General features: G+C 32.7%; 1 protein-coding gene across 1 annotated transcript in view; it reads left to right on the top strand.

Moving 5' to 3' along the window:
* LOC131950967 (spermatogenesis-associated serine-rich protein 2) overlaps positions 1 to 17,922 on the top strand; it is a 28,953-nt gene extending 11,031 nt beyond the window's left edge. Inside the window, exons 3-15 of the mRNA XM_059313200.1 lie at positions 1,484 to 1,592; positions 3,251 to 3,297; positions 3,745 to 3,895; positions 4,866 to 5,069; positions 5,715 to 5,846; positions 5,965 to 6,094; positions 6,557 to 6,615; positions 6,709 to 6,818; positions 7,454 to 7,556; positions 8,871 to 9,016; positions 11,438 to 11,483; positions 11,772 to 11,876; positions 12,675 to 17,922. Coding sequence (XP_059169183.1) covers positions 1,484 to 1,592; positions 3,251 to 3,297; positions 3,745 to 3,895; positions 4,866 to 5,069; positions 5,715 to 5,846; positions 5,965 to 6,094; positions 6,557 to 6,615; positions 6,709 to 6,818; positions 7,454 to 7,556; positions 8,871 to 9,016; positions 11,438 to 11,483; positions 11,772 to 11,876; positions 12,675 to 12,967 — 1,635 coding nt within the window. The 3' untranslated portion in view covers positions 12,968 to 17,922. The remainder of the gene's footprint in view (positions 1 to 1,483; positions 1,593 to 3,250; positions 3,298 to 3,744; positions 3,896 to 4,865; positions 5,070 to 5,714; positions 5,847 to 5,964; positions 6,095 to 6,556; positions 6,616 to 6,708; positions 6,819 to 7,453; positions 7,557 to 8,870; positions 9,017 to 11,437; positions 11,484 to 11,771; positions 11,877 to 12,674) is intronic.
* Positions 17,923 to 22,429: the final 4,507 nt, after the last annotated feature.

Genomic DNA, 22,429 nt, shown 5'->3' with positions numbered 1-22,429 from the left:
TCAATCAAGTCATGACCACCACATCCATTTTGTATTTAGACTTAGTGACAAAACACATTAATTAGCCACGTCACTTGCATATCACCTATTATGTTGCTATTGTCTATGTCAAAGATGAGGTTTAAGTTGTATTTATTATAAGCTTTACCAACTTTGCCATTAATTTATTAGTTGTTTATTTTTCTTCCATACTAATTTTAAATGTATCAAATGTGTATTTATATTTTAAATAAACGTATACTGGTTCAATAAGGATAATGTTTCTGATTTAAATACCATATTTAATCTATTATCAAGGGGATTACTTTGCAATGAACTGTAGCGTTTATTTACCATTGATTAACTTATTAGACAAGCTATTCTTTTGAAGTGAACTGCCAGCAAGGTTATTTATACATCATGTTTCCCAGTCAAAAACTGTGCATTAAAAACAGACTATAGTTTGCTTGTTGTGAATTGCTTCAGTAAACCCTGTAAATGCTTTATCCTTGTGTGTAGGGTAGGGCCTACCTCTTAAGAAAAGATATTATCAGGCATGTTACATCAAAGTGCTTTTGAACTAGTTTTTTTTTTCTGTTGGATAACAACTGTCACTGGTAGAACTTTTTTAACATTTTATAGAAGCTGATACTCTATTTTATCAAAAAAGTTTTTTTTACCAAATTACAAATACAGAAGCAACAGATCTCAAACAATGTATAAAAAATGTGATGTCAAAGTTGAAGCGTGAAAGATATCTTATTCACCAGGACTGTGGAGCCCCATTTACCCAGTTCACTGAAGGCCTAGTGTTATCTTATCCTTCAAACATCCACTGGCGCTATCTTTCCCTCCTGTGTGTCAGCCTGCTTGTCGTGGTCTACTTTGTCATGTCCACTACTTATCAGGCTCTGACCCCTGGATCTCAATGATACTGTTACATAAACACTTACCAAATGAGCTGTTTGTAGGTCATGATTTCTGTCCACTAAGGCTATCATACAAAAACTGCTAGCTTGGTGTCATTGACACCTTGTGATAAAACTAGTACAGTTTTAGAGACAGATTATTTCTGTTCATGGGTTCATTAAATGATTTATGTTATAGTCATGCTAAAAAATATCATGGTCACTGCACATAACACAGAAAAATGTGTGTTTCAATTATTATTTTTAAAAACCCCTAATATGGGAAAACTATTTATATTACAATAAATGAGTGAGAAATCATTGTTTGATTGCTAAACTTAGCCTAAATATGTGTCTTTTTTAGAGAGCTGTATCCTCTCTAAAACAACATTTTCTTGCTTGATAGTGTTTATACAAATACATTTACATCAGTTGTTAACTATTTTAAGAGTGTTTATTTATTCAAATGTTATTTTGTTAAATGTATTAAAAATCTAAAATCATGTGTATCTTAATTTAGTAGATGTAGAAGTATCTCCAACCCAGTACGTAATTGTTGTATGTGTATACTCAAATATTGACGTATTTGTTTACAGGTACAGGCAGTGAGAGAAGTAGTGCCAGGCAAGAGCAATAATGATATGGTTATGGTGCTGCAGTATTATGATTACAATGTAGAGAAAGCAATCCAGGCATTTCTAGAAGGTAGGTGCTTGACCTGCTGTTGTTCTCTGTGTATTCTCTCTACTGGTGGGGTATTGATCTCCTGCATGTTTTATAGCCTGTACACTCAGCCGTGTTGATTGTTGCTTTAATTGTCTTGTACGCATCAGGTTTATTGTCACTTGGTGGCTTTGTTCACATCTGTTTGTACACATCTGGTTGGTTTGTACACATCTAGCTAGTGGGTTTGTACACACCTGGCTAGTGGGTTTATACACACCTTGTTGGTGGGTTAGTACATATCTGGTTGGTGGGTTTGTACACACCTGGTTGGTAGGTTTGTACACACCTGGTTGGTGGGTTTTTACACATCTTGTTGGTGGGTTTGTACACATCTGGTTGGTGGGTTTGTACACATCTGGTTGGTGGGTTTGTACACACCTGGCTAGTGGGTTTATACACACCTTGTTGGTGGGTTAGTACATATCTGGTTGGTGGGTTTGTACACACCTGGTTGGTGGGTTTGTACACACCTGGTTGGTGGGTTTTTACACATCTTGTTGGTGGGTTTGTACCCATCTAGTTGGTTGGCTGGTTGTTAATTAGTGGTTTTTTACACATCTGGTTGGTGGGTTTGTACACATCTGGTTGGTGGGTTTGTACACATCTGGTTGGTGGGTTTGTACACATCTGGTTGGTGGGTTTGTACACATCTGGTTGGTGGGTTTGTACACATCTGGTTGGTGGGTTTGTACACATCTGGTTGGTGGGTTTGTACACATCTGGTTGGTGGGTTTGTACACATCTGGTTGGTGGGTTTGTACACACCTGGTTGGTGGGTTTGTACACATCTAGTTGGTTGGCTGGTTGTTAATTAGTGGGTTTTGACACATCTGGTTGATGGGTTTGTTAACATGGAGCTGGTTGATTGCTTGTCACTTGGTGGATTTGTACATGTTTTGTTTGGGAAAATTCAGGGTTGTCATCTGTTGTGTTTTTGTAGGTTTTTGCACTTAATGGGTACAATGACACATTCTGAGCTAAAATTAAATGCTCCGTCTTCTGTCAATGTCTAGAGTAGTCACAAAACTTAAATACACTCCATTTGAATGAAATATTTGCCTTAAACTTTTTACTCTATTCTGCATGAATTAAATTGTTATATTTCCATTCAATTTTTTCTATCTGCATTGTAAGTTCATAGGTTTAAATAACCAACATATTAAATATCATGCTTTTATGTTGTGTCCTTTTGAACCATACTTTATCCATCTAATTTCTACTCATGTAAGTTCAAATAATGTAAACAGTTGCTTTCATGGAATGTCAGTGGGGAATGTAGAATGTGCTTGCTAGAGAAAAGAAAAGCGTTCTGTCAAGATTTGTCAATAGAGAAGATGAAGAGGTCTTTTACTAAGTCCATGGCATATGAGGTGCTCATAGTTATATGCCATTACAATAATGAATCTTTCTTCCCCCCTTCACATCTATTTAAGAAATCTACCATGGCTGGGAAGATTGTAATGTCCTGCTTGATTATAGACATATACATTTACTTTTCAAGTTCTTTTTTTTATAAACATTTTATAATCATTATAAATTCCTATAGATTATCACAAATGTGTATGATTTTATAACATGTTTAAACCTGATATTTTTATAAAAATAAATCAATTACTGAATTTTTAATTTTTTTTTAGATGGTGCTAAAGAGGCACTCAAGGAATGGAACTTCACAGGGACAAAGGTTAGTTGATTGTTTTTAATTGCGTTTTTTTTTATTTCATGTATATTTCATCACAAATTTGCTGTCCTGCTCTTATTGACTCCTGAGTTCAATCATAATTAAATTTATGAAGATATAAAAGTATAAAATATCTCAATCCCGTGGAGCTATTAAAGTATGCTAGATTATCTGTGTTGTCAATTGGATAATCGTCAGCATATTTATCAAATACAACTTTTTTGGTCTCTAATCAGTTTCTCATGTTACTATGTATATTTATAGTTTAAAATTCCAACTTCCCAGTAAGTTTTGCTCTAGTTCAAGTGTGTAACTAGTATAATGTTACATTTTCCCTAGTTGAGTTTTCCTTTTTTTTAAATTCAAACTTGGTATACAGATTTTCATAATAAAATTATTTGTTCTTTTGTTACTAGCAAAAATAAATGGTGAAACAATTTTCCTTTGCAGCCCAATAAGAAACGTAAAAACAAAAAGAAAGCAAATGGGGAGAAAGCAGGTGACAAGCCAGGGTCAGCCCCACCTGCTGGGCCAACAAATGCCAAGGGAGAGCCATTGGTCAATGGAAAATCTGGTCTTCCCAATGGTGACCTCTCTCACAGTAAGTTCACGAACATTAGACTTTTAGTTAATAAGCCATACATAAATAATTGTATTTGTAGTATGTGTGTGAGGAGGTAGTGTTATGGTCAGGGTTCATTTTGGGATTTTGTAGTGTCACTATAGGTTAATGTAGCCTAATGTTATTGCAAGTTTTACTCTGGCTAGTTGATATGGCTGTGTAATTTACCAAAACAGTGATTGTTTTCTTTACCCTTGATTCATAACATGTGTACATGATTGTTCAGACCCAGCAGGACCTATGGAGGTTATGTATTTTCTAGTATCACTGCCATATACCACAACCTAGCCATGCTGGCAAGAAAAAAACTTGAGACAATAGTTTTTATTAGAGCTATTTAAGGAAGAATACTAGAGATTTGATTTAAGGCATTAATGTTACAGGAAACACTTATTGACTTTTTTAATGAAATGCGAGAGAAATGATTTTTTCTTTACTTTTCTCTTTGTTGTTGTGAAATTCACGAAAAGTGATATTTCTTTACATTTGTCTTTATCATTTCATGAATAACATGGCGTGATCGAGTCGGTAAAGCTCATGGTTGCTAAACCGAAAAGTCTCGAGTTCGAACCCTCAAGCAGATGAGGCTCGTTAGCTGGGGACAGCCACTCTTCTAGGAAAGACAACTCCAAAATCAAACCACTGCTGCCTTTAGTTTGTTCTTGGTTGGATAAAGGCTATGGAAGCAAATCCAAAAAGAAAAGCAGGCTGAAATCGGAGTCAATGGCCTCAATGGCGCAAAACCAGTTGACACGTAATCCTTAATTGTGATGGAAGCATGGTCGAGTCGGCAAAGCTCATGGTTGATAAATTTGAAAAAAAAAAGTCTCGAGTTCAAACCCTCTGGCAGATAAAGCTCGATCCCTCCCAAACACTAAAAAATTAAGAACGAAGAAGAAGAAGAAGAAAGAAGATTCTTTAAATCTTTACAATTTTTGTCTTTGTGCAGATAAATCTGACACAGATTCCCCACTAGACTCCCCCTTAGCCCAGCCCAAGCCTTCATTACAAGAAGTGGCAGCAGCTGTCACAACCACAGCATCACCAGCCACCTCAACACCACCACCTGCCACCTCAACACCACCACCCTCAGCATCTGATAAAGCAGCACCTGAACCCTTACCGCAAAGACAAAAAGGGAAAGGACATGGAGGTAAGGAACTGGTCAATTTGAAAGTCTTGTTTTGTTTTTAAAACAAAATTGATAACTCTACAAAATGAGAAAGTCAGATAGCAGTAACTGTTTATTTAATTAACAAGTGATATGTAGCTTAGCTGCATTATACTGTTGTTTACTTCCATTGAAAATCACTGCAACAAATTTCTAAGACTATTCTAAGATTACTGTAGTATAAATAAATGATTTATATTGCAAGAATACATAGCAGCAACAGATGTTAAAGATACATTGTTAACTGGTACATTGGAAAGGCTTGTTTTGTTTTTAAAACAAAATGGATGACTCTACAAAATGAGAAAGGCAGATAGCATAGCAGCAACAGATGTTAAAGATGCATTGTTAACTCCAGTGGCTAGAGTTTTTGATCACATGATCACAATTTTTCCACAATTATCTTGACCTTTTTATTTCTTTTGATAGAATTAAAACCTGTTGGTTGGTTTAATACAACATCACAAAGTTGTCTTGTTAAATTGTTTACTGATATATGAAACAGTTGTAAAAACTAAAAAAAAAATTTGGATAATCTCGACACTTACTCGTAAATGCTTACTAATTATTTTCCTTCTGCATTAATTGAAAACAGAAATGTCTTTTAAAAATGTAATTTTCTTACAGACTCGCACACAGCACATGCAGAAAAACCAAATTATCAGATGCAACATCATCACAGTAATAGAGAACGAACGGCTAGCGAGGTCAGCACCGGTTCAGGAATGGGAGATGGACATCACAAGAAACCTTTCCAAGGTTTGTTTTGTTGTTGAATTGATTTCTCTCTGAATGGTCAGTTTCAACAACACAGATTCAAATCAGATGTTTGATGGATTTGAAGTAAATATTTTTTTACAACTGTCTTAAAATCCAGGTCTTGAGAAGGCAATTAAAGATCTACATAGACAGACAACGTCTTTAGAGAGGCTGAAGCTTGTGTTAGATCATGAGATAGACAGGTCATACAAAAGTGTCAAGACTGTGTTTGAAGAGTTGCGACAGGGGTAAGGAATTTTAATTGCTGCGGGTGTCAATTTTGAACTGTGCTCCCTTTCTTTATGTAATGATATGTGTTTTTGGAGGGGTTCTTCATTTAAAGAAGCACTTTTTTCTATAAAAAAAAAATAACATATTATTCAAAATTGTTTCATCCCCTCTTTCTCTCTCCCCTTCCCCCACACCCCTTTTCCATCCTAGAAATATCTTGGTTTATGGTAGGCAAAAATTGAGGTTAGCTAGCTAGATAGCCTGGTTTTAACACCAACCAATCACGTTTTAACTAAGGTTGATGTTTAATAGGATTTGAGAAGTGATACATTTATTATAAATGTTTGGGAGCTTATCTCTCTTTATTCTAAGAATTGGTTGTTTTTTTTTTAAACTGAATCCCAGAAGATAAAAAATAATTTTAAATTGTCTGTTTATTTATAAAGTGTTTTATCCATTTTCTTCTTGAACAAACACAGATTAAACAGTAGAGAAGCACAACTCAATGCTGAGATGGACTTGCTAAAGAAGGAAGCTTGTAAGTATCAGTTTGTTAACCCACACCATACGCTTTGAAACTGGAGATTGATTTGTTAAATTTGTCATGTGTTTATCTTTTTAATACCTGCAGCTGAAATGCTAGAGATGAGACGGAGTAAAGCAGTGGATCTAAAGAGGCAGGTGGATAGGGCAGACAGGCTTAAGGACAACGAAGTCTCAGAGCTGCGAGCAGAAATCAAGGTATGGCTGCTTTCATTCATTCATACACCAGCCTGTCTACATATCGAGGGTATAGAGGACAAATGCTGCATGTCCACTTTTTAGGTCAAATCGATGTACATTTATACTGATATGTAAATAACACAAGTTGCAAGTATGTACGATGTCAGAAAAGTAGACTGCAAATATTTTACGAATGTTTAAACATAATATTCTGCCCTATTTTAATATTGGAATGAGATTTATTCTCATTATTCTCAAGATTATGTTTTTTTTTTGGACATACTGCTTTTGTCTTCTATACCCTCAATATTGTTACTAAATTATAGTGCAGTTCTTCAATTCTATTGCTCTAATTGAAGTGGCATTATTACAAATAAACTAGACTTATATTTTACCAATAGTTTTATTTATATATAGAGTACAGTTGGTATATTAATGAAGCTATACTGTTAGGGTTAACTTTTTTCATAAATCCAATTTTTCAAGTACAAAAACAATAATTTCTATTTAGAACAGAAAATAGATTATAATACAGACTGCTTGCATTTTCTATACTAGTTTTAGCGCTGATTAACAGATTATGCTCTTACCCTATACTGTTCAGTGTGTGATTGTTATGTAACATTCTATGACACTGTTTACTTTCACTGCAGCACTTTGTGAGCGAGCGCAGGCATGATGAAGAGTTGGGCCGTGCTACAAGATTTCTCTTTGACTCAGATCATATGCTGGCTGAAGTGAAGAAATTTGGAGAGGGTAAACAAATTCATGTTTAATGTATTGTTTACATTATGAATTTTGATACTTTCTACTGTCTCTCATATACAGAGTATAATTAGTGTAAAGGAAGTATAGTATTTTTGCAATGGGAGATGGACATTGCAATGTTATCTGTCTGTTAGCGTGTTTATAAACATGCTAACTTGATTTTACCATTTTAATTAGGTTAATGATATATTATCAAATTTGTAGTTTTCTATCAGTTTTTGAGTGGTTTCCGGTAGCCCAAGTGGTACTTATTTTACTTTCTATGGAGTATTGTTGCACTTAGGTGGACAAATTTCATTCTTAAGTATAATTTTATTCAATGGTTTCTTTCAAATTTTGTGTGATTTCAAGTGATTGGAAGAAGTAATTTCTGATTTATAAAAAAAAACAAGAATTTATTTAACTTGATTCCTCTGATTGTCTGCCATGGATCAAAACTTGTGAGAAAGATTTTGCCCACTTCTTTCAAATATGTTTCCTTCAAACTTTTCATGTAGGCCAAGACTGAGGACAATGCTTTGTGACATAAAATATGGCTTAATTAGATGTTTAATTAACTTTTTAAAAATCAAGTTTTCCTTCATAAAGTACAAAATTTCTGTTCTATTATACACACATTATTTGTGTTTATTTCATGCGCAATTATTTTTTCCATGGGATTCAGCTCCATTTTTAAAATTTAAGCTTTAAAAAATAATATAGCCTTATTGCATTGGAAGTGTCATCCTCCCTGGTATATGAGAAAGTTTAGGGGAGATCACTCCTGCTTTATTAAAAATTTAGGTCGATTTGAATCACTCAGTTCCAATATTTATCTGATTCAACCAGCAAAGTAAAAACAGCTAAACATAGTGCTACCACACAATCTTATCATATGTCACTGTCATAGAAATAGATAAACTCTACTTCACATCTCTTGTCATGGTATCAGGACAAATGATCTCTCATTTTTCCTGAGATCATTAGTCATGGAACCCTTGTCATCCTTTAAAACCTTAAGAAAAATGGTAAAAATTAACATCTAAACTCAGTCTTTTCGTTATTGTTGTACAATACTTTTTAAGATAAAATTTATGTATAGTATTGTAATGTTTCTGTGACCTCATCATATGAGAAGAGATTGTGATTTACGTAGGTTACAACTTTCAGGTTGGACATCCTACTGATTGAAACTGAAACTTGAAACTGAAAATTTAGTTATAATGTGCTATACCATTTTGCATGTTGCGTGTATATATTATAACTTGTTCTTAAATTTTAACATGAAATATTTCATACAACACTATTGAATTCTGCTTGCAGTTGTCCCAGTGAAATCCATGTACACAGCAAGGAGGGCCTCCATATCATCAGTTGCCAGCAGCAGTATTAGCCATGATGATGAAAATTCTCACTCTCAAGAAGCTAACCAGTTGCATGATAGGCTTAAAAACTCACTGAAACTTTCAGTAAGCTATTGAAATTTTCAATGTTTACTTAGAACTCAATGTAAAGTTTTCAGAGAATGCCTCTGAAATTAACTCTTTAAGCCCGTAATTATTTTCACGTTTTACCGGAATTATTTTTTTCCACTCATTTTTTTTAAGTACCCCTGCGGCTAAATGACCCATATCTTTTTACTTGTTAATTTAAACCCCACACATTATTGATGAAAATTAATCGTAATTGAATACCCTACACACTAATATAAACTTTAAGGAATTATTTATTTATTGAAGAAAGATAATTACTTCGTTTTAAAGAAGAAAAAATAAAGAGTTGATTTTTTCGTGCAAAAATTACGCTTCTGTCGGGAAAATTAATAATAAGAATAACTTTTCATGAGTTATTATTCATAGAAAACGAAAGTACGTCCATTTATCAATAAAAATCATGGATCGGATTAGTCTTAGTATATAAACTTTAATTTTCGTTAATTTTATAATGCGGCGACGTAAACGTTTAGAAGCGGTCACTGAACGGCATTCCGCAGTGTTAAAAAATGCCATTTTTCGAGTTGTTTTACAAAAAAAATTCTATAAAATACAAAATCGATCTAACGAGAAAACTACAAGAAGTAAATACAACGAAAAATGGCAGCTCGAGCGTTATCATGACCTAGATTTACGATTAAAAACTTGGATTTTGAAAAACAACAAATTAAATAGAGAAAATGTTATCGGACGCTGGGAGCGTCGTTACGGTATGGCAGGCCGGCAGACCGACCGCTGAGAGCGTCGTTACGGTCTTAAAGAGTTAATGTTTTAATTATATACTTTCTTTTGATTTCCAGCTTGATCCTATCTTTTGTGGTCTGATTACTAATTTTTTCAAAAAATATTATAGCCATCATAAAATTTAAAATACTTTACAGTCTGGGACTTTAGAACTATTTTACTTTCCCTATGGCCAGGCAAAATTGATGATGCATTTTTTACTTTCTCGTATATACGAAGTATAGAGAAAGTCTTGTAATCGTGCAAAAAAAAAAAATCGAGATTTTTGCAAATCTCGACGTTTTACATCTCACTGATACGGAAAAACATAATTTTGCAATCTTGTCCGTATGTCTGTGTGTCTGTGTGTGTGTCTGTGTGTGTGTGTGTCCGTGTGTAAACACGATAACTTGAGTACCGTTACAGCTAGATTGATGAAATTTCATATACAAGTATTTTATCAAAATCGTAGATCCGTATCAACTTTTGAGCGATTTCGGATAACCGGAAGTGGTACTTTTTCTACTTTGAATTTTTCAAAAGCCTATAACTTGAGTACTATTTCAGATAGATAAATGAAATTTCACATGTAAGTAAAAGATCTAATTCTCTACCTTCTGTTAAATTTTGAGTAATTTCCGTTGACTGGAAGTAGTAATTTACGCTACTTCCGATTTCTCAAAAAACTAATGTAAATTTTTAAAGTACTAATAATATTGCGCACTATTATACGCGTTTTTATTCGGCGTTTGCTTGGTGCGCAATGTTTTTTTTTATGAGATTCTATTCTATTTTTAAAAGTTTAAGTATTTAAAATGGATTAAAAATCATAACTATATCCCCAGTTACCATCCCCTGTTGTTTTATATAAGAATATTCGAGAAAGTTTAGGGGAGATCACTACCGGTTTATTTAACCACAGCACTTTTAAAAAAATTCATTTAAAAATAACCAGAAAACCTATTATACACAAATTGATCCAAGTTTATTATGTACGAGGTTAACTAGCATAATAGTTTACTATTAATAAATAGAAATTAAACATTGATCTCAGAAAAACGTATGCAAAATATTATTTCTCAGAAAAAAATATTTAAATGCTAAAATAAATTCAAAGTAATAGTCACCAAAATGACTTCCTTTTTCAATATCACTTTATTAGTTACATTATAAATAAAGCTTGATTCGGCGGTAGAGGCATTTTGATTATTTTTTTATTTCACTAATTAAATTGCCTTTAATTTTTAAAAAAAGTTATTAACTTTTAAAAAATCATAGAAAATGAACCACTTCATAGAAAATGAACCGCCAGTGAAAGAATCACAAGAAAACAATGTAAATAAAACTATTATTTCCAGCAGTCAGTATCTTAAAAATTTTGTTGCTATCTAGACTTCCATTACTAAGTGTAAATAAACATATTGTACATCGTTTGGGCGTGCAAGACTGTGCTACACAAAAAAATTCGCAGGTGGCATAGGACTGCTAAGGGTTAAGCACTATAATATTATTTATAAAATTCCTTTTTTTTTTTAAATTTAATTTCATAGAAATAAACTTTTAAAATTAATTATTCATGTCCTATACTCACCCGCTATTTTTGAAAACTGAATAATTGCTCTTGAGCCATTAAAACTTAATAACTTCTCATTGTAAAAACTGAATTTTTTACAGAACCCATCTAGTCCTGGTCCAGCAGCATCAGCTGTTAATGATACAGGTAAGTTGAAATGGTTCAAACTTCTCTGTTTAGTACTTTTTAGCATTTATAAAAAATCAGCAGAACATAAGTAAGTATATATATATATATAAATATAAATAAATAAATATATATATATATATATATATATATATATATATATATATATATATATATATATATATAAATCCTGAACCAACAGCAATGCCAGAAGAAAATTAAAAATAATTCTTATAATACCGATTTTTTACTATCAGCATTTCATATGATATTTAAAAATATTAAAAAATGAAAATTATATTGTTTCAGAGTTTTCTCAAGGTAGAAGCAATAATCGTAGGCGACCACCAAATGATCAACAGCAGTCATATCAAACCAATGACAAGGAAAGCAACCATATCTCATCATCTTTAGGTAAATTTCCATTGCCATTGGTATCTTTTTAAGTTTATTTGACATGATTCTTGTATTAACCCATTTTCTACTTCTGTGTCTGTCATTACTGCTATTTTTATCACACTATTATCATGGGGGGAAAAGTGCATCTACACTATTCTCATGAAATAAATATAGTACAAGAATGCGCAAGATTTTTTCCTCTAAAAATTGATGTTTTTAGCTATTATTATTTCATTCTAAATTGACTTTTGGACAAATTTTTAGCTTTTTTTCGCTTAAACAGTCACTTTGGTAATATCGTAGATTTCAGTTCATTTTGAAGAATCAGATAATTAAATAGATTCTAAGTTAATTAAGTTGTAGAATAAAAATTTTAGTAATATTAATAATGTTACTGAGGCATATCGAGACAGACTTATTAACCTTGCCCAAAATAATAAACAATTCTATGAATACATATCAAACTACACTTTTTCTTTGGGTTTAAATGTTTCTTAATTTAAATAATTACATTTTGTAATTTTTTTAAAACTAACCGTATCCATAAAAAATTTTTCGAACAAAAGTTATTTGTCTAAGGGTCTGGGGAAGGTTTATGAAATAAGCTTTCGTAGAAAATTTCTAAAGTATACACATAACTTTAAGATAAAACTAGTTTAAAAGAGGACATCCATCTTTACAAGAACAGCTCTTAGATTACGTAAAAATGGTTGCTGTCTTTAAATTAGATTTCATTCAGAAGGTTTATGTAATATGTATCATTTTTGTTTAGTTATTTGTGGAAATTATCATTTTTTTTAACCTTATTTTCAGATGTCAATTCGAACAAGCCAGCGTCGGCAACCACCGCCAGCAGTTACAACAGCAACTCTCCTAGAGGACCCTCAACATACAGGAATAGTAATACTGGAAGTCCTGGGAGGGGTGGGCGAGGCGGCAGCAATTATGTGCCTAGAGGTGGTGGACCTGGTAGGGGGAGAGGCTTTGGCCGGGGTGGCACCCCAAGGGGAGATTTAAGAGGAAGAGGCGACTACACGCGACGAACATACGGTCATGGCAATTACAGAGCACAAACTGTTGGCGAAAGGCCAGCAACAAGTACTTAACATTCAGTACATGTAACTACATCGATGGAGGATTAGAAGAATATATAGAATATATATTTTTAATACAAAATTATTCTATTTTTTAAAAATAACTATTTTTAAAGGGAATTTATTATACTGAAAAAAAGTGACAAAATTATCATATTGGGTATTGGTATTGTAGAAAAAAGTAAATTTTGTAATTTCATTTAGTACATCACATTGTAGTCTTCACAACTAAGATTAGATGACGAAAGCTCTACGTCAACTCGTAGTCAAAACAGCTTGATTAGTATTGTTTATGAAAAGCTTCTATCACAGAGAGGGAGTGAAGTGATAGTCGTCTAGAACTAACTGGAAGTTTCACTGCCACGGTATTGGCATTATGTCACTTAACATCTTGTCCTGACTGGGTATTTTTGTGTGCACACAATTTAAAATAAACAACATAAAACATTTGATTTTTCTGTGTACCTTTTTATCTCCCTTTAAGCTGTCAAGCTTTTAGATATTAGCACTTTTACATTAATTTCAGGAACTTTTGCAATGTTGTACTAATATTTCTTACAAATTGTTTATTTTCTCAACTTAATTAATTTGAAAAAAAAAAAAACTACAAAAATCAATTCTTGTTCTAAACATTTTGATATTTTTGTCAAAATTGCTATGTGTGCCACGTTTGAAAAAAAAATTGTTCCGGGGATTAAAACTTTGAAATGATTTGGTTGTTGGTTATAGAGTTTGTTTTTGTTATCTCAGTTTGTAGATTTTTAATCTTTTTTTTTTTCTTCATACTATTTTAAAACATTTGCCTTTGTTTTTTTTTAATTACTTTTTTTCTAAATTTAATTCCAGCGTACTATAAAAAAAACAAAAAAATAATTAAGGGTGATGAAAGTTTTAAATAAATTTTTTAAAAACAATTTTTATTAAGATGGTCATGTGGTAATGTTAAATTATTGTATGTTCAACTAGCATTAAGATCTGGTTGAGGAAGCTATAGTTATAGACACAGGTCAGTTCTGTTCATTTTTTCTAATGAAATCAATGCAACTGTGTTTAATTTTTTTTATCTTTTTGTAAATTCTTGTCTACCAAAAACAGTCTTATTTAAAAATGAAAAAAATCAAGTTGAGCTGAAAAATCATCAGCAAATTTTTTAAATTAAAAAAAAAATGTTCTAGAATGTAAACCTTGAAGAAAACTGGCTTAACAAAATACACTAGCCCGCTGTTTCCAATGAATATTTCTGCTCCCTTTTGTAAAAAAAATAACTATGAAACTTATTAAGACAAATGTGTTAATATGATCTGTATACTTGATACTGCTTAATACAGGGTACATTTGTAATGCCAAACTTTACGAATGTAAAGTTTGCAACATCCAGTGAGATTGTGTTAATGCTTCATGGTAAAAACAGACCTGTCACTCTTGATGCTATTCCTTCTACTATTTTGATTCTAATAATATTAAAATTTTGAAGAGCAGCTATTTTGTCTCAATATTAGTTGTTTTGTTTTTAAATTTCATTTTTCAGCATTGTTACCTTATTTCTTAAAAAAATTTTTGGAATTAATTTTGCAATAACAAAATAAATGAATAGGCAAGTTAAATTTGTCTAAATAGTGACATGTTTTGCCATATTTAAATAAATAAATGTAAAGCAACATTGGATGAACTAAAATTTTATGAATTGTATGAGAAACTTCACGTGCCCTACATCCTTGAGCATTCTTGTTCAAAAGGAAAGCTAAATTATGCAATATTTTTTATAACACACCTGTAATGATTTGTTGTTCTTTTTACGTTCAGTGTGTATGCAAGTGTATACTACTAACCAAATGTTATAATTAACAACTCATCATATTTTTTTTCTATGTTCACCTTTGTCTTGTATAAACCCTTCACAGATTTTTTTTTTTTTAAATAGCAAATTACATTTTTCGGAATTGTGCATTTTTAAATTTAAAAAACTAGCGCCCAACTTTTATCTTACTTAACTTTTTTATTAGGAAATCAACCACATTTATGTTTCTGTGGAAACAAATTAGAACAAAATGATAAAAGTGATAAAATGGGGATCCCTTGTCTCAGCATGAAAATGTACTGTTACTCAAACATTTTAGTAAGATTGCGTTTTTTCATATTTTATATACCTCCTGGCAGTGAGATATAATATTTATTATGAAAATTTTTACTAAATTTAAGACCAACTTTTTAATGAACAATATTATCTAATGTTCTCTGCAAATAAACCTGTAAATAAAAAAAAATTCTTTATTACTAGTATTATTCTTGTTATTATATTAACTCATTTATATCAATTGGTTATGTGCATTAATTTTCATACATTTACTCTTTGCTTCATTATATTTTTATTCATTTTACATATAAGCAAGTAAACAATGCACTTGAGGCATATACTGTTGTTTGCATGCTAATTATGGATGTATTTGTGTTCAATTTCCATAGTGATAGAAATCAATATTTTCTGTGTTGAGAAAAAAATTTGTATTGAGCCAGCTGTGTGAAGTCTTGGTACTTAAACCCACTTTAAAATGGGCCTTGTGAAATACTAGAAAATGGCAACCTTTTGCATAAAAGGATGTAATTTTTAAACAAATTTAACTAGGTGTACCAATCTTATGCCACGTTTACACTTGCGACATGTATACTAAACATGTCAAGTAAAAAACTTGCAACAAGTAAGTATACATGTTCCGTGAGAAAATTATTCATCTAACATTAACTTGCAAGTTTTTATTCCAGTTGTAGACATGTATTGTATACATGTCACAAATGTATGCACTGTGTTAGTCAATGATTGTATTGTAGTAGTAAAAGGGGGGTCTACTACAGTCAAATAATTGTCTTTTTGTCAGCTGGTTTAAAATTATTTTTTTTTTGTTTAAATCATTTTGATAACTTAACTTAAATAATATTTCTTTGCATTATTATTTTGTTGATTCTGTTATCGTTTTTCCCTAATTACTTTTGTTCATCATGTGTTGACTTTGTACCAGGCTAAATTTTAACTTTTGCTTGTCTTAATCTAATAAATGGGGAATATTAAATCAAAATAATATATTTTTAAAAAAACTAGCATTAAATACAGCTTTAGACCTAGAACAAATTTTATGTGATGTGTTATTTTGCTTTAATTAAAGGGGGAAAGCATTTAAAACTAATTAATGTAAACTGAATAAATATTTTACTATTCACCTGATTCTTCTGCAGTTAGCAGATTGTGATATTCTGTTATGTAGGTAGGAGGAAGTGGTCTTTTAGAACACAGCAGTTGGTTTTTTTTAAACTTTGGTGTAGGGTTTCTTTCATTCTCTGTAATTTTAGTTTTGTTTTGCTTTACAAAACTTGAAGCTTTTAGTTTCTAGTTTTTAGTCTCGTGGCAATTGGAAAATAGACAAATAACATTTTTTTGTGTCTTTCTTCTTTTTTTAAAAATATACAACACATTTGTTCCTAGTATTAAAGCCTTGCTCTAGGTTGTCAGTTGAAATAAGTAAATAACAGTGTTGTTTTTTGTATGCAGTGTTTCTTTAGAAACTATTACCTGAGCAAAGTGGAGATTGTGTGGATTATAACATACAATTATTCATCCACTTAATTTGTGACTAAATGCAGTTTTTTTTAATAACTCTATAAGTGATTGTAAATTATATACAACCTAACATTTTTACCTTACATTAATTGATTTTCTGTAACATTTCTTAATTATTATTTTTTATTACTGCTCTTTTCTGCCCTAAATTGTCAAGTTACTTTGTCAAAACCTTAATATTTAAAGGAACAAATTTTAATACTTTTTCAAAGTAAAAACAACACACTTGTAATTTACCAAAAATATCTTGTTTTCAAAATGATCAACAGTCACCAAAGCTACTGGGTACATTCATTAAATGCTGGGAAAGCATTTTAAATTTAAATTATATTTGTGTTTCTTCTTATTTGTGAAACCCTGTGACGATTTTGAGTTGTTTTACACCCCAGGTCATTTTGAGTTTAATTTATCTTAAAGCACTGTATATGTTCCTTTTACTAATGTCAACAAATTAAATTAGTTAATTGTCTGATATATGATTTCCATTTTTAAACTGAATTTTCTAGTTTCAGCAGATATTTTAATTATTTTTGAAGTTAAAAAAAAGTATTCCTTCACAAAGAAATGCATACATCAATAAATAGAAACTAATTAAAAATCCGCAAATCAATTTCCACACATTATGGACCTCATAGCCAGCGGTTTAAAACAACTCAAACTATGTTGCAAGGTAGAGCTTGTGACATGTACCTATGTTTAAGACCTTCCTAGTGCAAAAGAAATTCAGTTTCTACAACAATAACGTAAATTTTACTAAACATTTCAACCATTGTTCCTAGACCTGTTTTACAACATCTATCATTCTATGGTGGTGGTTTTATTCAACTACTTGCTAACCGTAGTTAATTGTTAGCATTTAATCATATTGTCATGAAATTTACTGTGATGATGAGGTAGTATTTATGTTCAAAATCAGCTTATGAAATGGTTGAGACAGTAAGCTTTGGAAAGTTATCCATTTAAGGTCTAGCCATCTTTAATCACTATTATCTGCTACTAGTTTAAATGCACATAGGCCTACATGAAAATTACCTAATTAGGTGTGGTAATTTTGATATTTTAAAAAACTTAACTGGCATAGTTTTTTTTTCCTCTCCTGGATAACTTGAATTAGCCACTACTAAAATGGTCTGTAGGTTTAGCAAGTTGTCTTTGTCTAAGGTTATGTTGCCAGATAGGCTGTTGTGTTAGTTTCAGGCCAGTTCTCATGTTGTACTTAAATTATGTTTACATTTACACTTTTCTGTTGTTGTCTTTGTCAATACATGTTTTTAAAATTACATTTTTTATTTGGTTCTGTTGTTTTCTCATGCACTGTCAAGAAAAAAAAATAAAGATTGCAATTTATGTTGAATTCATACAACTTTTTGCCTTTAACTATAACACATTTTTGTCATATGTTAGGTTTGACAGAAATAAAGGTAAATTATCAGAATTAAAACAATGAAAGGAGATCGGCGTGGTCGGTCAGTTAAGCTCTTATTTGCTAAACCGAAAAGTCCTGAGTTTAAACCCCCGGGCAGATGAGGCTAGATAGCTGGGGACAGCCACTCTTCTAGGAGAGACGACTCCAAAATCAAACAACTGCTGCCTTGTAGTTTGTTCTTGGTTGGACAAAGGCTATGGAAGCAAATCCAGATAGAAAAGTTGGCTGAAATCGGAATCAATGGCCTCCGGAGTCAACAAGTTGACACTTTATACATTATTGTGTTGGATGGAATCTCTTCCAAAACTAAAATTAAGAATGAAGAAGAAACAAAGAAAAACAGCGGGAACAGATATAGTAACTTTGTTCATATGAAATGTTATAGTTATTTGGAAGCAGAATAGTATATGACTTGACAAATGGAATAGGGTGGCTCTTCATAACTGTTGTCATTCATGAGGGGTAGGGTGTGTTTTTTTCAACAATTTCAAGATAGTGGCACTGGTTAGGTGTAGGCAGTTTCTTTGACCATCTCTTCAGAGAGGCACTACTACAAATTTCTCGGTTGTGGGGCAGATGCTGATTCAAGTATATATTTTCTAAATAAATTATTTTTCAGTTTGCCCAGGGGTCAGGTAAATGTGCTTCAGCTGTACAGCAAAATGAAAAAATGTATTCATAAACCAGTGTCAACTCTCCTCCCTGGAAATTTCAAGAGTAACAGCCCCCCCCCCCCCCCCCTTTCTCCTCCCCACAGGGGAAAATGTCTTAAGAAACCATGGTGGCAGGGGAGGATTGAGAGATGTATCGTAGTATATAATAATATGCTACATTTTTAATTTTAACCTTCTGTTTCAGTGGCGTAGCTAGGGGAGGGTGGGTGGGGTGGCCGCCCCAGGCGCCGACCCTAAGGGGGCCCCAAAAGGGGTTGAAAATTAATTTAAAAGCTATTTTTAAGCTGGTATTGAATTATACACAGTCAAAGTTACAAAAATAAACAACTACAAGGCTTTACCACTGATTTAACTACTTTCTATATCGATTTTGTGGCACTGAAATATAAAATGTTACAGGATAATAACTGGTAAGAATCACCTCAAATTTTCCAATGAGGGGGGGGGGGGCGGCGCTTTTTCACAGAAAGGAGTAACGATATATATATATATATATATATATATATATATATATATATATATATATATATATATATATATATATATATATATATACATATATATAGGCCCTATATATATATATACATATATATATACATATATATACATATACATACATATATATACATATATAGACATATATATACATACATATATATATAAATATATATATACATATACATATATATATATACATATATATATATATATATATATGCCTCTGTTCTGTTTAACAAGAAAGGAACTTATTGTGCTGTTTGATGTTCTTTCTTCACAACCAGAGGCGTAGCGACCCTTCCCGGCGCCCGGGGACAAACTTTTCGATTTGCACCCCCCCCCTCAAGATTTCGATTTGCACCCCCCCTCGAGATTTCCACTTGCACCCCCCCCCCCCCTCGAGATTTCCATTTGCACCCCCCCCCACGAGGTTTCCATTTGCATCCCCCCCCTTCAAAATTTCGATTTTCACCCTCCTCAACCTTTCAATTTATTTTTCCAACCCATTTTGGCGCCCAGGAACATATGTCCCCCGCCCCCCCCCCCCCCCTCGCTACGCTACTGTTCACAAAACACGCATTTTACAATGCCATATAGATCTACTTCATAAGTCACAGCTTATAGATTTAGTTTTGATGTGAAATAACTCTAGCAACATAAGATGAGGGTGTCGCACTTCTTACACCAGCTCTGTCGTCATGACTGTCGTCATTAAAACTGCCGAGCAATATTTCGAGCACTTCTAACTGACCGATTTGTTTCATATTTCAAAATTGGTACGGGGGGGGGGGGGGAGAGACCCAATGACAATGCTATCGTACATCAAATTTAACTCAATTTGATGTCTAATTAATTGTTTATGAATTAATTAAACTTTCCTGAACTTAGTAGGGTGTCCTACTACTATTCCGCACTATTATACGCGCAGTGTTTCTTCCGGACTTTTTTTCTCCGGGGGTAGGGGGCACTTGAAATTTTCTATATAAATTCCATTTCGTTAGGGGGCTCTATCGTCCCCCCCCCCCCCCCCCCCGCGAAGAGAAGCCTGGAAGAAACGCTATTTATTTGGTTTGCAATAGTTTTTAGTAATGCAACTGAATTGTAATAAAACAAGTTAATAAAAAGTCTAGTGACAATTTAATTTAAGCGCAATTTCCTTATGTTATCCATAACAATTTTTAATTTTTTGTGACCAAACGAAAGGATATTTTTTTGCGCTAAAAACCTACACGATGCTCAGTTTAAATTAAAAATATCCTAGGCCTACACGATGCTCAGTTTAAAAATTCTTAATTAATTTTGTGTGACCGAACGAAAGGATATTTTTGAAAACTTTCTGCGGCAATATTGTTCTAAATTATGGCAGGAATCGATTGGTAAATGTTTCAAGTCGCTAAGTGGTCTGGTTGCCGAGATATGGACCAAAAACTGCATTTGTTAGAGGTTTTTTGGCGTTTCCGGGAAATCCAGGAAGGAATTCCGGGAATTTTTTGGCCCACAATCATCCTTGGAACTTGCTTAGCATATTTGCTTTTGGAACTAGTCCTCGATATTGCTTCGTTGAGGAGGAGATACGACTTAAAGCTGCGGACACACATCCATCCAGAAATGACGAGTTAATAATCGCAATTGTCCGTATGGAAATTGCGCTAAAAATTTAAGTAGGCCACTGAAAAAATGAACAAAAACATTTTAATAACAAGCTTTTATGTAATGATGCACTAAAAGGAGAAAATAAATGATTTTCTTTAAATATATAATAATACATTAGAATCTACTATTTAAATAATATAAAGAAAAGAGAGGGTCACTATTGGATACCTTATAGTTGGGAAGAGACCCACTCTCTTCTTTATATATAGTGATTTAAATATTAAATGTATTAGGCCTATTATAAATTTAAAGAAAATCATTTTTCTCATTTTTAGTGCTTTATTACATAAAAGCGTGTTATTAAAATGTTTTCTATGCATTCTTAAAATATAAGAGCGCAAAGTAGATGCTAAATTAAGTTTAGCCCCCCCCCCCCCCCCCCAAAAAAAAAAAAAAAAAAAAAACCAAGCACTAAATTCACTCATAACACTAACAACTTGTATTCTACTAGATGTAGATAGGCCAACTTTTACTAGAGCCTGTATTAATGCATCTAACTTTAAAGAAAACCTGCTATAAGTATAAGGGGGTCGTCCATAAATGGCGTCACACTCACAAGGGGAGGGGGGTCCATAATTTTGTGAAGAGGGGGAGGGGGGGTTCAGATGGTGCGACGTCACACTTTTGCATTATAAAAAAGCAATGTTAGAAACCGAATTTTAGGCGTTATTTCGCGTTTTAGAAAACTGTTTTAATAAATTGCAATAGAAATTGATTATAATACTGTATTTTGACAGAGTTCAGACAAGATTTTGGAAAAATATCGATGTTTTAAGAAAAATTCAACTGCAATCTTGAGGGGGTTGTAGGCTGAGGTGTGACGTCATTTTAGGGGGGGGGTCTGGCTTTTTGTGACGACTTGTGACGAAGGGGAGGGGGGGGGGTAAAATCGTCAAAAAAGCGTGACGTCATTAATGGATGACCCCTATTACTCGTGTAGATGACCCCTAAGTAAGGGTCTAGGTGGAGCTTACAATAGCCTAGCCTAACCGGTACTTGATTTCTCTTTGCTACCTAACTGGTTTTAAAAAATGTGGATACGAGGCAGTGAAAATGTTTGCTATGTATATGTAGCCTAGAAAGAAAGTTAGCCTTTATAGTCGTCATACTCTGTGACGTATGTTGCAAAATTAGCTATTTACGGAATGGTAAACAACCTTTAAAATTATCTCAAGACTATAAAATTATTGCTCTTAAACTTGTTTTTCGCGCCATAATATTTAGCGTAGCCTCGTGGTGACAAATATGTGTTGCCCTGAATGGACACGGATCAAGAAAAAGTAGTTCTGTCAGATTACTTTGTATTTAACAATATGGTAGAGGGCACAACAGAAAACAAATTATAAATTGTTTTTAACCATCTTTATTGAATATATGCATATGACAAAGTGTACATAATATACATAAAACAAGAGTTACAAAAGATCTTAGTCCAAGTATCAATTTATTCCTACACGCAGTAGTAACACTAATACTCGTTCCATGGCCAAACCGCAATGCGCCGTTCGGCTACACATTACACACATTTTTTTTAAAAATTATTTTGTATATCCCTTCCTTTAAAAAAATTTCAGGCCTCTAGATCTAAATATTTTATTTTATTTGTAAAACAA

Source organism: Physella acuta, unplaced genomic scaffold, assembly GCF_028476545.2.
Source record: "Physella acuta isolate Inbredline_101_S28 unplaced genomic scaffold, ASM2847654v3 ptg000793l, whole genome shotgun sequence".
Taxonomy (NCBI): Eukaryota; Metazoa; Mollusca; class Gastropoda; family Physidae; genus Physella; species Physella acuta.
Note: the sequence above shows the minus strand (reverse complement) of the source record. Positions and strands in the feature narration are given on the sequence as shown.